This window comes from Acanthochromis polyacanthus, chromosome 6 (assembly GCF_021347895.1).
Source record: "Acanthochromis polyacanthus isolate Apoly-LR-REF ecotype Palm Island chromosome 6, KAUST_Apoly_ChrSc, whole genome shotgun sequence".
In the NCBI taxonomy this organism is placed as follows: Eukaryota; Metazoa; Chordata; class Actinopteri; family Pomacentridae; genus Acanthochromis; species Acanthochromis polyacanthus.
This window is the reverse complement of record NC_067118.1, coordinates 15,873,076-15,889,987: the sequence shown is the minus strand read 5'-3', so window position 1 is coordinate 15,889,987 and position 16,912 is coordinate 15,873,076. Positions and strand designations below refer to the sequence as shown.

The following is a 16,912-nucleotide window of genomic DNA, read 5'->3' as shown; positions in this document are numbered from 1 at the left end:
AACAGCCGAGCGAGTAACAGTAATGTTCAGTGTTTGTGTTTTGAAAACCGGTACATATAGAAGCAAAATCCAAGCAGCAACGGTCTGAGGAGGAGACCCAACACTTACCGGAACTGTGGTCTTCATATTAAATTCAGTGGAAGTTAGAGGGAGCCTCTTGGACCACACCGGTGTTCGAAACAATCCAGTGGGAGATGGCTACAGCTGTACGAACGGAGCCTGACTAACTCCTCGACAGACTAAAAAGCTCAGAAATGACTACAAGGACCAGAAAAGGCAGCTGGGATGCAGCAGTTGTTGGCCAAAAAGAGCCCCCATTTTGACCGGCTGCATTCTGTGATTCCAAACGGGTCCCTGAACACAAACAGCTGAGCAGAAGTTGATGCAGGCCGCCATACAGACCACTGACCCTGATCCTGGTAAGTTTTATTTCTCAAACACCCTGCTGTTAGCCGACTATGAATATGCCAGCTACAAAAGATCCACATCAATATTATGAACGTTACGCCAGCTAACGTGGTTCGGACACAGGATCAGTGATCAGAGGTCGACTGTTTGCTAACGAGTTAGCCACTGCTAAGCTAACAACTTATGAAAAAACGTCTTATAAAACCTGAGAAAAGAAGCAGCAATATTTCATTACCAGACCTGTATTCAGAACCTCCCACGTTGTTACACAATGACCCATTCCATCTTGGTCCTGTAGCTGGTCTTGTCCGCCTTGATCTTCTTCTTTATCTCCTTCTGCACCCTCCTCAGCTCCTCTTTGTCCCCAGATCCAAAAACCCTCCTCTTCTCCTTCAGCAGGGCCTTCAGTTCTGGGGTTACTCAGGGTTTGCTGTTAGAGAAGCACCGTACTTTCCTGGTTGGTACGATGTTCTCTGCACAGAAGTTAATGTAGTCCGTGATATTGTCTGTCAGTGCATCGATGTCCTCCCCGTGTGGACCACACAGCACATCCCAGTCTGTGGTCTCAAAACAGTCCTGCAGCGCCTCAGTGGCCTCGTCGGACCACTTCTTCACATACCTAAACTGACTCCTTAAACTGACTCCTCTGATCAGTATCTGTGAAAAATAGTATATTTCTCATTATGTTTAACTGTAATATATGTACAATGATGCAGCACTGTACACTAAGTAAAATTTACTCAGTAAACTCCATCCAAAATCCCAAAATACCTGTATACCAGGTACACTATATAGTGTCACTTACAGGCATAATGTATGCTAATACAACTTAATAATCACAAGTCAGTAGACCTACAACAATTAACTGATTAATTGATTAGTTATCAACTACTAAAATAATCCACAATTGTTTTGATAATCAAAGAATGGTTTCTCTAATTTTGTAAGAAAAGCACTATATATTCTCTTATTCCAGCCTCTTAAATGAGAACTTCTTCTGGTTTTGTTTTTCTTTTAGGAGAACAAATGAATATGGTTGTGGACAAAACAAGACAATTATTTCATGACCAAACACCTAATCAATTAATCAAATAAATAGTCAACAGATTAATCAACAATGAAAGCAACTGTTATTTGCTGACTTACAAGCCAGCTTAAAGTAGCAGCAGACTCAAATACTGAGGATTCACAATTATTATCATTCATCTTTTTTATAGATTTCTTAAAATTATGGGTATAATTTATTAAATATGAAATGTGTTAGACTGGGAGATTGTCATTTCTAAAACTGATGTGATGTAAAAAGTTCAATCATTGCTTTAAGCTAATTGCTAATGCCTGCATCCTATCAGGCTCACAGTGACAATACTAACATATTGCGTAATTCAACTCAATTCAATTTCATTTATATAGCGCCAGTTACAATTCAGATTGTCTCAAGACGCTTTATGGAATCCAAATGCCTGAACCCCCAGAGCAAGCTCTAAGGTGACAGTAGGAAGAAAAAAACTCCCTTTAGCAGGTATAAAGAATGACAACAAAAATCTGTGGGTTGGTGCACTGACACTTCCCTACAGACACAAACATATCAGAGAACCTCTTACAGCAAGGGCCAGAAATGTGCAGTCAGAGCTCTGCCAGCTTCTCTGTCTTTACAGCAGGGAGAAGAAAAGTCTGACAGAAGTTTCTCATAACTATTGGCTCCAACTACTGGCTCGGTTTCTGCTACGCTGTGCGATGGTCAGTCAGTCCCCCAATCCCACCCCCTGACCTTCGTGTCATTTTTCACATAGCCATGAGGCCTCCTCCTCCTCCTACTACTACTACTACACTACTGCTCCCTCACTTTTTTGTTGCATGTTTTTAAATATGCTTGAAGAGAGGCTTAGAGCTGAAGTTGAGAGTGTAGTTTCAATTTATGCTGCCAGGCCAGAAACAAATGTGTGTCTGATGACTGTCGGCGGTTAGAGTCAAATCCAGCCAACATGATGACATCTAGATACGGACAACTTGAAGAAGCTGCTTGTCACAATAGTTGAAGTCAAAAATCCACTTCTCAAACTAAGTGTCAGAGACGCCACAGTGCAGTATGTGGTTGAAGCTCATTGGGTTGGATGGAACTCTGCAGTCACTTTCACACACACACAATAACATAAGTGAATAAGAAATGAAGGACACCACAAAGTTAAACAGAATTTGATAAAACACACAAACATAACTGCTCATTTTATATTTTCACAAGGCCACACCAAAAACACCAGCCACTCATCTCCACACTGAAGGACGATGAAAGTAGCACATGGTTCAGAACTTGATTTTATACATTTACAAAAGAGTTTCAATTATACTGACAATTTGTAATGCTTAATAGCAAAATCCAAACCATGATCCTAAATCTCCTGAAGTAGAGTAAGTTGAGGCATTCATAGATACTGTTCCAAAATGTCACTCTTTTTAAAGGACGAACAGTCACTACATTGTTCTATAGATTTATACTGTAGCGTCAACTCTTGATAGCTGCTATCAAGGGAGATTCCACAAATCACAAAACCTTAAGCATTAATGTTTTGTCTAGACTGTAAAAATTGACAGGAGTACAAAAAGAGCTAGAAACGTAACACCAGCACAGTATCCCTTTATAAAGTTTTTATCTTGATTGTGTTACCAACAAACTGCTCATTTACCCTCCCTGCAGACAGGGAGCAACACTTACATTCAGTTCAGCCCTCACTCTCATTTTAGCTTCTACTCCTCTACTAACTATCCCACACTGTTTCTTTTTACATCACCATGGTAAATGATGTTGTCCAGCTAACCTGCTCTGGAGGAGGTTCTGTTCAGAGTTTGGGATTTAAATTGGCTGTAAGAAGTGTCTCTCTTTAACCAATTCTTCTACTGACGCTATTCTTTCTCTGCAGTAAAGATTATTTACTGTCATTCAAGTTTTCTAAATTTCAGTTTTACTGAATCATTATCTTGAATAATCATTATTATTCAAGTCTGTGTTTGTATTTTCACATATTTAATTGACAAAGCTTTTATTTAAGCTCAATTTGTGTTTTGAATTTGTTTTTTTGATTGACAGTTTCATCAAAAAACCATAATAAAAATTTTATAGAAAGGGTAAAGAGTAATGTATGAGAGTATGGTTATAATATATATGGACATTCATGAGTAATGGGTAATGACGGGTAATGAGTTCAGGTAATGACTAATTTTGTTGCATATCGTGGTGACAAGTTAGATATTCTATTCTGCGCCTTATTTGCATACATAAACAGTATCTGACCTTTGTGTGGTGAGAAACATTTAGAAAAAAACACAAAGCTGTAGTGATACAGCTGTGAATCAACAAACAGTGAAATGATCATTTTAGCACTTGATTCCTTCAAAAACAGACATGGAAAGCATGGCTGGATGATATAGCTAAAAAGTTTATCACAATTTTTTTTTCATTCTTTTCTTTAAAGAAAAAGTCAGATAAAGACCAGCAGAAAACAGGTTTAATTTGAATTCACCAAATTCACTTTTAACTTTTAACCTATGTATCAAGGCACACAAGTAAAATCATTTTAAAGATGACACAGAAAGGAAAAAAAATCTAAATAAATAAAGCTGCACATCTACACAGTCACCTTACCTTGATTAACATTAACCCTTTCAAATTCTCCAGCACGGTAGAAAGTCATGTAATCTCTAAAAAAAATGCCAAAATATAAAGAAAGATTATTGTATCTTCAACTTCCTATCGGTCTTTGACCTAATGTGTGTGATTTGCTTTCCGTCTGTAGTAGTCAAATCAAAGCTTAAAATTGTGAAACTACAGTGTGTCCCTAAAATCTGGACACAGAGGAAATCTCATTAACGATATTTTTTAATTTTTTTAGCTCCACAGATTAAACATGGCTTTGTTGAAAGAAGAAAGAATTGAACTGGTACTTCTCAGTGGACATGAAGGAAGGACGTATTAAAGATAGCAACAGCAACTCCTTCCTTCCACAATGTATTTTTGCTCATGTGTCCAGACTTTAGGCACACCCTGCATATTCTACAGGTCTCACATTTGTTGTTGTGATAAGCATAATAGAATAAACAATAGAAAAAATTCTGTGCTGATGTTAGTGTCAAGCCATTAGTAACTGTAACCAAGAAATATGCGAAAAAAACATCAAGTACTTTTTGGCTGAACTGTAAGCTATGTTCCCAGAGAACAGATACTGATCAGAAGTCATTTTTGAGTTTGCTCTAAATCTAGCCATGGTTGTGTTGTTGAGCAAAAAACTGCCAGAAACTTTGTGTGGTCTTTTGTTTATAGAGCTAAATAAAGAAAGCAAGTAAAACATGTAGGTGTACAAGGGGTGACTAGGGTGAACCTGCTGCACTGTGCTTTGGTTAGGGTTCTGAGTGGCGGTCCTGATCACCTGACAAGGACCTCACACCAGCCAGGTTCATAGCTGAGAGTACGTTACCTAAGTGGAGGTGGTGGGGGACACAGGGTTGTGGGTGTTTATTGTCAGTGAAACCATTCTCACAATGGCAACCGTCTGTCCTCACTGTCTGCAGCTTCTGCCAGAGGAGGTCTGTGGGTATAGATGGAGGTGAGGAGAGGTGTCTTAGGGACCTGTGTGACAGCCTCAGGAAGAACAACAGACGTTGAAGGGCTTCCATTACCATGGTGTGACAGATTGTTTATCATCCAGGGCGGAAGCATGGCTTAAGCTTGTTCAGAGAAACACAATTTGTGTTTGCATTATGTGTTTTCGTTGCAGTTTGCATCTAATGCACGTGTATGAAACTATCAAACATTTAGACTAGTTTCTTATTGCCATGGATAAAGTGTCTATCACCAGTACATACTGTTATCATCTTATCAGCTGTCCTAGTTAGGCTACCAGCCACAGAATATTTGGACAGATGTGTCTTGATACAGTGGGGTTTGTGGAAGTGCACACTGGATGATGTAGACTGAGAGGGATGTAGACACAGACAGAGAAGTATTGACAGGGTTAGATGGGGGTGTGTGTCTGGGGAATGGAGAATATGGGTAGGTGTAGGAAAAAGATGGGGGGAGGGTTGTTTGTGTGTTCAATATCACGCTCTGTCAGAAGCTGTAATATCTCTTCCATTTCATTAGTTGCAACATGAATAGACTTGACATCAATCAGCGCCCGCTCGACTGATTGAAAGAGAAGTGTCTCGGCATCGCAGAACATCATGGAACATCATGGAACGAGCTCACAGTTTGTAAGAAGTGATTGTAAAATGTTAACCTGGAGAGTAGTGAAATAAATCACAGTCTAGCTCATATCCCGAATTTGGATCAGAAAAATGTCTCTAATACATTTCGTAATCAAACTTACGCACAAGTGTGGGCATTTACAAAAGCTTACGTTAAGTTTATACAGAGAAATGCACTTCAAGCTCAATCCTACAGTCACTCTACATTTGAAACAGCTCACCATGATTGGTCATTTAAGAAAGGTAATGAAAAGTATTATTATACTGCAGTGGCATATCCTTACCAGTGTTAACAGTGCCATCTTTGTTGATGGAGGCCAGGACACAGGGAAGCGGTTCACTAGCTTTGTGTTGAACCTTGCTATTAGTCAGTAGCTTGAGCTCCTGTGATGTCGTTGGTGGAAAGCGATAGAACTGGAAGGTGACGTAGATGTTTTCAGGCCAATCGGGACCAAAACTCGCCGCTGGTATTCTGTCAACAGACAGTTGTTGATTATTCAGAAAGTAATGACAGTTCATCGTAAAATATTTTTAAAATAACATGGCAGTGCTACACATAAAAAAAACATACAAATGACTGAACTGCTACCCTGAATATTAATAATAAACATAATAACTGTAAGATTTTCATTACAGAATCAATGTGAGGAGGGGAGAAAATGGCAGAAAATGTCATTAAAAACCTGGAAGAGTGAGTCAAATTTCAGCTAATGATTTATGTCAGCGAATTCCAGGAAAGAAAAAAATTAAATATGCATTTCTTGCACATCCTATCGCAGTCAGTAATTCAGCTTTATAGCTACTTAAAAGTGAAAACCCAATATTCAGAAAGAGTGTTACAACATAAGGGGATAAATCACACTTTAAAAGTGGCTATAAATTGGACTACTGATTGAGTAGGTACAAACTTAACATTACACCTTTGATTCATAATAAGTAGATAGCTTGGCTTCTTCTTAAAGGTTAAAGGCAACACGAACATTTCTTATGAAATCTTCAGACATGAAACCTTGCATATGGCAAAAAAGTGCATAAACATGTATTCTAGGTTATGACAAATTGATTTATTTTTTGTTTGCTAGGAATCCTATGTAGAAGAAAAGTCTCTGTGGTTATGAAAACCTCCTGGTGCTGTGTATTACTTTTCACACAAACACCACCCTCTCAGTGGGATTTAACAAACACATACACATTCCTAATCTCACACTTCAACTGCAGTTAGCCCAATAAAACGTCCCACTGAGCCTGCAAGCGCTCAGTTTTAACAACAATTAAAATTTCAGATCTTCTTGTTTCTGTCGGACAAATAGATGAGCAATCAATCATCCAGTGTTCAGTAATAATGAGTAAAAAAGAGAAAGCATTTTGAAAAAAAAAGACATGTAGTGATGTGAGGCCCCCCATGACCACGGACAGACTGTCAGAGCTGTAGATTTCAAAGTGGAATCTAATAAGAGCGGCGTGTGACCTCCCAGTCAATCACTCGCTCTGGTATTCCACTGTTAAAGATGCTGCCATGCTCCATCTTCAAAGAGGAGCTGGCATTAATATTCATTCTGTAAACAGACAAGATTGATAATTATGGCGCCCGGGTGAGAGGTAGAAATTACACTGCCTATCCACTGGCTCCCCGCTTGCCTAAGTGCTACTGCTGCCACTGCCTAAACCCCTGCCTGCCATACCTGTTTGTCATAATTATGAGGTAACCCAGCCAACAGAGAGGCAGAGATACGCAATTTATGCTCAAGTGTGTGGTTTCAGAATGCACTTCAGATTGCCTTACTATGTGCTTCAAAAACAAAACAAAACAGAATAATCAAATAAACTTTCTTCCTGTCAGAACATAAACACTGAAGTGAAAATCCATCCTTTTGTGATATTAAAATATCTATTTTGTTGTGCTGTTTACAACTGATAATGTGATAGTGTTTCAGCCTACCAGGCAGGCTTTAAATGTTTGCTGTTGTTACCTTACAATATAACAAAGTTTTAACTTCCTTCCAACTTGACTGCAGAGATGAGGTGATTTTACTGCCAGACTTTATAGAATATGTGGATCTGTGTACTCACAGCAACAGTGGTATGATCTTTAAACTGTGATCAAGTCAAGTCACTGTTGTGCTACAGTACTTTGTTGTATAAAAAGAATATAATTGGTATCAATTCAACAAGTTTAAATACTGGTGTTGAGGCACTATAGTGTTACTTATGGTGTGATTTTCCCTGATTAATTTACATATTAGGAGTTACAATCCCTCAGAAAGGTTAGGCTGGGTTTCCACTGTAATGGTTGGACACAAGGCTGTTTGAAGCTGATGGGAATGACTCCATTTATTAAACTGCTAGTAATTATAGTCACTATCAGGGGGTAGATAGTAGTCTAAAGGGCCTTCAAGAGAAGATGGTAAAATAGGGGGGGGGGGGAAACAAAGAGCAGCACACCAGAGTCAAATGAGACACAATTTTAGCTATCTGCAACAGCGACACTGGCTAAAACTTCTAAAAGCGGCTGACTGGAAGATGTGTCTCAGAAGGAAAGTGATAAGGTTGTGAGAAGCAAGGTCTAATAATGACTCTAATAAAACTCACAAGTTTCAGTAGTGGAAGCTAAACTTTTATACATATACCATTAAGTGTAATAGAAAGCATACTTTTGCTTAGATTCATTTACAGATCCCTCTTTGGGTTCTGGTAAACTGTGAGGGACATATAATATCCAAAATTTTAAAGATTAAGAAACTTACTAATAGCAACAATTGGACAGGAGGAAGGAAGATAGTTGCAGCCTTAAAAAATAAAAGAAATATCTCTTGGCCTGCACCAGGATTTTAGCTGCTTGCTGTGGCTGCTTAGTCTGTTTCCTTACACTTTTTCCTACTGTCTGAAGGATGGCACTGACATCATCACAGAATCGAGTCATTTCATGACATTCCAAGGAAATGTTTGAAACACCACACAGACAGCTGTCATGACACACTATCTAATGTATTGATATCAGGATGGTGACTATCAACAAAAACTCAGCAGATTTAAAAGATTCACACAAGTACTATATTTTCAGGAAAATAATATTTTATATTCCTAAAAAAGTTGAGTTTGCAGTTGTGTTACATGATTACATGGAATCATGTGGAATGTTAAATATATGTACAGCCTCGTTTCTGGAAATTCAAGTCAGTTTGGTGATTCTGCTATGACTTCTCTGTCTGGAAAAGTTGACTCTACATGAAGTTTTGATATGCACAAACAATCTGCTCTCTTGCAGATTATCTATGCAACTGAGAGCAGATCTATTTATTCACACAGAGTGAGAACAGAGTTATACATCAAATGTGTGTAAACAGTGAGAAATTACAGAACATTGAGGTTAGTACACAGGAGGTCACGGCACCATGATGCTGAGTCCATGATGAACAAGACAAATGTAAACACTGCTGAAAGTGCTTATGACAAGACAGAAAGACACAAAGACTGTGGTGTTTAGCACCCATCCTTCAGCCCCCCTCCACTGTCAGTCCCTGTCAGGGGGAAGCCTGCTCCAGTGTTTTTGTGATGGAAAGCTGACAGAAGTACTGCTGATGGTAAATGTGTTTTTCTGTAATTGTGAGTGTATGTGTGTATGCTGTGTATGGTTATGTCCTTGACATGTGTAGAGGATGACTGGCAGGACTTCATGCCTGCTATATATACATTCAAATTTTGGCTGCAGATCGAGACAAATGGGGAGAAATGGGAGCTGGGGGACGCTTGGCCATCACCCAAAAACACCTAAAGGATGTATCTATTCCTCCGTACAGATAAAGGGCCAGTGGCTGAGTGTGCAGAGAGATAAGCTGCTGTCAAATCAATGATTGCTCTGTCTCACTGACAGCACAACAATTCTGACATTTCTGGAAACACAAATAATTACATTGCTGCAATGCTTCGGGAGTGAATAATCACACTTCTATCACAAGCTATCAGAGTTTTTAGGCCAAATGTGTAGTGATCTTCAAGACAAGTACACTGTGTAGTACACAAGCTGCTGCTGCCAGTCAATAACTACGATGCAGCCACATGGGACAGATTGCTGCATAACTCACCTCGTAAATGCCAGAAATTGGAACACCAGCAGGTTTCCCTGTAGAAGGTCAGCCTCTTCCCGCCGGGGATCAAAGGGCAGGGGTTCTGTAGGGTCTAGGACTTCTGCCACCTGCCCACTGCAGTCCACAATGTCAGGGAAACCAGCAGAGAAAAGGTGGGCCTGTGAGCTTCTGGAGCTGACTGAGCAAGAACTAGAGAAAGGTTAAAAAAAAAAGCTTTCAGATTTGTAGATACATCAATCACTCACTAAGCTGAAAAGACTTGAGTTGTGCTTTCTTAATGGTGTTTGAGCAGCAGGAGGAAAAGGTTTCGCCCCTGCTGCACTGGCCTCACTTGGGTGTTTTGTGATTGCAAATGAGGCAGGAACAATGCTCAGATCTGTGTGGAATACAACGTTGTTTTATTATTTTAGACCCAGCTTTGTTTACGTTGAATCTGTTGCTTAAAGATTCAAGATGTTTATCTTCTTCTTAGTGTAGTCACTTTATCCCATTAAACTGAACCTGAATGTAAATATCTGGCTGAATTTTACAAAAATGTGATGAAACAATGATTAGACAGCATAAGGATGTCAGCAATATCCATCAAGCTGCAGCACCACGACAATACTTATGAGGGAGAGAGAACGGGTGCCAAAGCTCTCCCTCAGGATTTTCCAGCATAATTGGCAGTTATCTCTAATCATAATGGCCACCTGTTTTTCCGCAACTATAGTAACATTCATAACTTACACTTTCAGCGCTGACACCAAACACTCTATGATAAACACAGTGCACAGATGGCTGGCTAAAGTGCAGGCATAGGAAAATGAATGATAATGTTTGAGCTTACCATCGCGCTAACACTGCCTGTGTCCATTTGCTTAACAGTCGAGCCCACAGTGTCACATTTGTGACAAAATGAAGTCTTGATCAAACTAATTAAGGTAGCCACAGCGAAGAAGGCAGTCGATTGTTTTTATTCCAAGCAGCTGTGTCAATTTCATGCTTTCCTTCTCTTCCCCATTGCTCAAAGTTGTATCTTAATTTAGCCCCAGTAGATTAATATTCAAGCCATCATTTTTATTTCAAAAGGAGCTTGATCAGATATGCACAGCAACTTCAATTAAACTTCTTTAGACTTCATTGTTCTTCTCAAAGAAGTGGGTCATTCCACTCTAAAAACAGTCAAAAAGATGTTTTGGCTCCGAGTGAAGAGGCAGAGATGTTTCAGCCCACTGAACTGAACAGCATCGTGTCTGGATCCAAACTCTGGGATTGGGAAACTGTTTCAGTGCCAGCTGCTTATTTAAACATGCTCTGTATTATTACAGTGCCTTGTTTCTAAGTTACTTTGCCCATTATTTTTTGAATGTGTTTTCTCATTTGGTGTCCTCTCTCAACAAACCTGGCTATATTTCAGCTGACATTTTGATTGGAAATTGTGAGCTCAACTTACAATTGGATTTAATAGGGAATTTTCACACCAACAAACAATGCTTAGACCCTTATTCAAAATGGGGCGTAAAGGCTGACGAACCAATTTCTTTAAATTGGCTCTGAGTTGAACTCTCCCACTTACTGGCAACAGTGTTCTATTACCTAGTTCACACATGTTGCCAATTAGAGAGCCAATCAATATCCCTCTGTAGATAGCAAGACAGTGAATTGTTGTGGTAATAAAGGACTGTACTTGTGTTCACACAAGATAACAGGCTAGATTAAACAGAAAAGGAATGCTTCAAGTGCCTTCATTCAATAATGTCTCCTGTCAAACATTTGTAACGTCACTCTTCAGTGGTAGAAAGAAGAGGTTAGCTGCAGCAGAAAATGTAGCAAGGTGTTAATCACAGGAAGTACAGATTGGAGCTCCATATGTGTTAATCCAGGAAGGCCAAATGACCAAATTTTATTATTGAATTTTACAATGTACTTTTATACACTGTATCTGGAATCCATGAGGATGTCCTTTTCACACAAGTCTTGAACACAAATTCAATCAAAGTTAAGTGAATAATCAGATAATGGATCTATAAGGATCTATGACTGCTTACTGTTTCATAAATAACAGCTGGGCACAATCATGTTGTACAGCTAATGCCAACAACAACATCCATATCCACCTCACAGACAACTGGAGATAGCGTTTGTTGCAGAAAGCAAAGGTTTCCGCATACTGGATTTAAGACCAATGCAAACAACAAACATTTACATGAGTGATGATGAAGAAAAAGGATGTAACAAAATTTTACTTTCGGTGAAATAATGTTCAACTTGTTTTATGAAGACTGTCCTTTCCTACTCTGAGTGAAAACAGATTTAAACAAGAAAAATGTCAGGCCTGCCACTGCGGGCTCTGGATACGACCCCTCCCTCCTCTTTTTGTTTCCTTTTTAGGTATTCAAGGTGCTGAGGCAACGGCAGTTGAGGGCGATTGCAGTCATCAGCAGGAGCAGGTGTGCAAGGACCGATCAGCCCACTACCCTCTTACAATACTCTGGAGGTCCTTCGAGGGACGTTTTGGTGGCCAACCATGGAGGCAGACACTAAAGAATTTGTCAGGGCTTGTGCCATCTGTGCCCAAAATAAGACCTCCACTCAATCCAGCTCTGGTCTTCTTCGGGCCCTACCTGTCCCCAGACGTCCATGGTCCGACATTGCACTGGATTTTGTAACCAGCCTGCCTCCCTCGCAAGGTAACACCGTCATTCTCACAATAGTAGACTGTTTTTCAAAAGCAGCCCATTTTTTTCCTCTACCTAAGATACCTACAGCAAAAGAAACGGCTGATGCTGTGGTTAACCATGTGTTCCGCCTTCACGAAATACCTGCAGATATTGTTTCAGATCGAGGATCCCAGTTCACGTCTGAAGTTTGGAGGGCCTTCTGCAATGCACTTGGAGCCATGGTTAGTCTAACCTCAGGTTTCCACCCCCAGTCTAATGGACAGATGGAAAGAGCTAACCAATCTTTAGAGGTTTTCTTACAATGCATGGCTTCTGAGAACCCCTCTACCTGGAGCAACAGGCTACCCTGGATAGTATATGCACACAATGCTTTATCCAACGGTTCCTCTGGCTTTTCACAGTTTCAATGCTCTCTTGGGTACCAGCCCTCTCTGTTCCCTTTCCAAGAGCAGGAAATTAATATTCCCACCATCCAGTCAATGATTAGGAGATGCCAAAACACCTGGAGGACGGCACGGAGGGCCCTTCTTCGGGCCTCCCAGAGAATGTCCACCCAAGCCAACAGCCACCGACAACCTGCACCCACCTACCAACCTGGGCAACGAGTGTGGTTACGGGCCAAGGATCTACCTCTCAGAGTAGAGTCCAAGAAGTTAGCCCCCCGCTTTGTAGGACCATTTACAGCGGAATGCATCTTGAACCCCAGTGTGGTACGTTCACAGTTGCCTCCTTCTATGAAGATACATCCTACCTTTCACGTTTCTCAGATTAAGCCTGTTATGGAGAGTGCTCTAGCCCCCCCTCACACCCCAACCCCCACCCCCCCCACCCCCACGTCTGTCCTCCTTCGCCTCCCAGGATAATTGATAACGCTCCTGCATACCTGGTCCGACGACTCCTGGATGTCCGTTGTTGGGGACGTGGTCTTCAGTTTCTCGTGGACTGGGAGGGCTACGGTCCAGAGGAGAAGACTTGGATTCCTCGTAGCCTGATTATTGACTCGTCTCTCATTACTGACTTTTATCGACGTCACCTGAATCACCTTGTTCGGGCACCTGGGGTGCCCGTAGAGGGGGGGTTCTGTCGAATTTCTATGCATTATTAGTAATACCTATTTCTGCTCTTTCCAGTCCGGACCGCCACCTGCTTCTGAGGAAAACCACTCTGGCCCAGTTTGGATCCGTCGTCTCCACGGACCTCTGCACGCAATCTACCAGATCACCCCCACCGTATTCGACTCAGTTTTTGGCCGTCACCTGCCGTTGCAGCCGCAACCATCCAGCTCCAGCCTCAGCAGCCTTCCTCCTTCCCTTGTCCAGTTGTCAGCCTTCCTCGCCTTCGTGTGCCGGTAGCCCAAACCCCAGCACTAGCAGTCTCAGGCCTGTTTTGAGTTTTTTAGTTGTCCATAGAATCTTGTCCACTTAAGTAGTGGAGTTACAGTTAGTTCAGGGTTTTCAGCATAACTGACTCCGAGACTTCTTAGTTTTGAACCGTTAGTTCTTGTCGGCGTATTCTACTTACGTAGCTTCAGTTTTTTAGTGTACTTCTCGAGTGGGTTTATAGTTCAGTAATCTTTGTTGGTTTCTGTGTGTAGAGTTTTCTGCATGAGCTAAATCGCCCTTGTTAGTTATTTCCGTAGGTACACTTATTGTGAGTTTAGCAAGCTCTTTTGTTTTGAGATCACCTTTAGTTTTCAGCTTTCCTACCCAGATTGTACCTGTAGTGGGACCCTTTTGTTACTAGCATCTTGTAGATTAAGTCTTCCAACCGCTAGAGGCATTCAAGCACTTAAGTCGTTAGATGTTCAGCTCCTAAAACCTCTGTAGACCTAAATTGATTTCTGTTGGGAATTGTAGTTCTGAAGTTGAAACTCGTTGTGAATAAAAACCTTTTAACTGCATCCGCTTGCCTCAATCTCCTTTCCTGCGCCTGAGCCTAAGAGAAAACTATAACAAAAAGCATTCAGAGAGCACAGCACTCCGCCAAGGCTGTTGATTTCCTGACCTTGCGCTGAACACAGGCGTGTGTAATGCATGTGTACATTAAGTAAAGATACTGAATCGCCTACCTAAATATGCAGCAGGCAGCAGGAATTGATTGAACTCAGAAACACTCTCACAATTTAATCAACTGTTCCTTGTATCATTTCCAATAAGTCAGGAGCGGTTGATTTATAGTAGGATCGCAATCATGTGATCGTCAGCAGGCAGCTGAGGTAGTGTTCACTTGTCGTCATAGCTACAGTGACGCCATGCCACTATCTCATTGGGAAATCCTGAACAAATCTGTGGATTCAGACTAGAAGCCGTATCATTGCCAAAATGTAATGCGGTGGTCCGTCTGACCTTCCCTGAAAATTTCATCCAAATCCGTTAGTCCATTTTTGAGTAATGTTTCAAACAGATTGCAGGAAGGGGTCATGTACACTGATCGTCACATAACTTTGCCGCATTCCTTGGGGGAGTAATAAAAACAAAAGCCATCACTTATTTCTTTGGTCATTTGGCATTTCATTTGTCTTTCTTTCACACTGGTTATTTTCGTATTTTCACATGGCTTTCGAACCTGATGGTATTTACTGATAACAACAAATACTGCCAGGAGGCTTTGTACACCAAGGAATCCCTTTTATTGCTGGGCAGATCATGTCTCACACAGATAATAGGAGGGGCTCACCTGGGCACATTCATCCCCAGAGTAATGACAGGGCATGGACAGGAGTGAAGGGCAGCTCCTGAAGTTGGTCTCCTTCATCCTGTATTGAAGGTGACCCTTCTCGCTGAAGGTCCATCTCTAGGTGAGCGATGTTGCTGACAGCTGAATAAGCCTTAAACAAATGATGGAAGAAGTTATCAATAAACAATGAACCATTCAAAAAAATTACATGACTGTATGTTTTATATAATTTATTTTATTGTTTTAAACCTTTTTGTGCCACGCTGCACAGTGGCATGGTGGTTAGCACTTTCGCCTTGGAGCTAGAAGATTCCTGATTTATGTCCCGGCCTTTCCAGGATCTTTCTGCATGGAGTTTGCATGTTCTCCCTGTGCATGTGCGGGTTTTCTCCAGGTTCACCAGCCTCTTCCCACAGTCCAAAAACCTGCTGAGGCTAACTGGTGATTCTAAATTGTCTGTAGATCAGAATGTGAGTGTGATTGATGGTCTCTCTGAGTAGCCCTGTGATAGATTGGTGACCTGTCCAGGGTGTCCCCTGCTTTTAACCTAAGTCAGCTGGGATAAACTCCAGCCCTCCACAGCCCTAATAAGGATTAAGTAATATTTAGTAATGGGTATCTATTTGTATATACACACATGGACAAAATTGTTGGTACCCCTCAGTTAAAGAAGGAAAAACCCACAATTCTCACTGAAATCACTTGAAACTCACAAAAGTAACAATAAATAAAAATTTATTGAAAATTAAATAATCAAAATCAGCCATCACTTTGAATTGTTGATTAACATAATTATTTAAAAAAACAAACTAATGAAATAGGGCTGGACAAAAATGATGGTACCCATTACTTAATATTTTGTTGCACAACCTTTTGAGGCAATCACTGCAATTAAACGATTTCTGTATTTGTCAATGAGCGTTCTGCAGCTGTCAACAGGTATTTTGGCCCACTCCTCATGAGCAAACAGCTCCAGTTGTCTCAGGTTTGATGGGTGTCTTCTCCAAATGGCATGTTTCAGCTCTTCCACATATGTTCAATGGGATTCAGATCTGGGCTCATAGAGGCCACTTTAGAATAGTCCAACGCTTTTCTCTCAGCCATTCTTGGCTGTTTTTGGCTGTGTGTTTTGGATCGTTGTCCTGTTGGAAGACCCATGACCTGCGACTGAGACCAAGCTTTCTGACACTAGGCAGCACATTTCTCTCCAGAATGCCTTGATAGTCTTCAGATTTCATCGTACCTTGCACACTTTCAAGACACCCTGTGCCAGATGCAGCAAAGCAGCCCCAAACATTACTGAGCCTCCTCCATGTTTCACCGTAGGGACAGTGTTCTTTTCTTCGTATGCTTGGTTTTGAGTCTATGAACATAGAGTTGATGTGCCTTACCAAAAAGCTCCAGTTTGGTCTCATCTGTCCAAAGGACATTCTCCCAGAAGCTTTGTGGCTTGTCAACATGCATTTTTGCAAATTCCAGTCTGGCTTTTTTATGAGTTTTTTCAGCAGTGGTGTCCTCCTTGGTCGTCTCCCATGAAGTCCACTTTGGCTCAAACAACGACGAATGGTGCGATCTGACACTGATGTACCTTGGCCTTGGAGTTCACCTTTAATTTCTTTGGAGGTTGCTCTGGGCTCTTTGGATACAATTCGAACGATCCGTCTCTTCAATTTGTCATCAATTTTCCTCTTGCGGCCACGTCCAGGGAGGTTGGCTACTGTCCCGTGGGTCTTGAACTTCTCAATAATATGAGCCACTGTTGTCACAGGAACTTCAAGCTGTTTAGAGGAGCCTGTCCTCAAACCAAAAACGACCACATAGGTCGTCTGTACACGCCCGTAT

The 16,912-nt window shown here is 41.1% G+C and overlaps 1 protein-coding gene across 1 annotated transcript in view; it reads right to left on the bottom strand.

The window, feature by feature from the left end:
• The window catches only part of nphp4 (nephronophthisis 4), a 246,131-nt gene that overhangs the window by 74,643 nt on the left and 154,576 nt on the right, over positions 1 to 16,912 (bottom strand). The window contains 4 exon segments of the mRNA XM_051949343.1: positions 5,931 to 6,118; positions 9,729 to 9,920; positions 15,071 to 15,104; positions 15,107 to 15,221. Of these exon segments, the coding sequence (XP_051805303.1) occupies positions 5,931 to 6,118; positions 9,729 to 9,920; positions 15,071 to 15,104; positions 15,107 to 15,221 (529 nt within the window).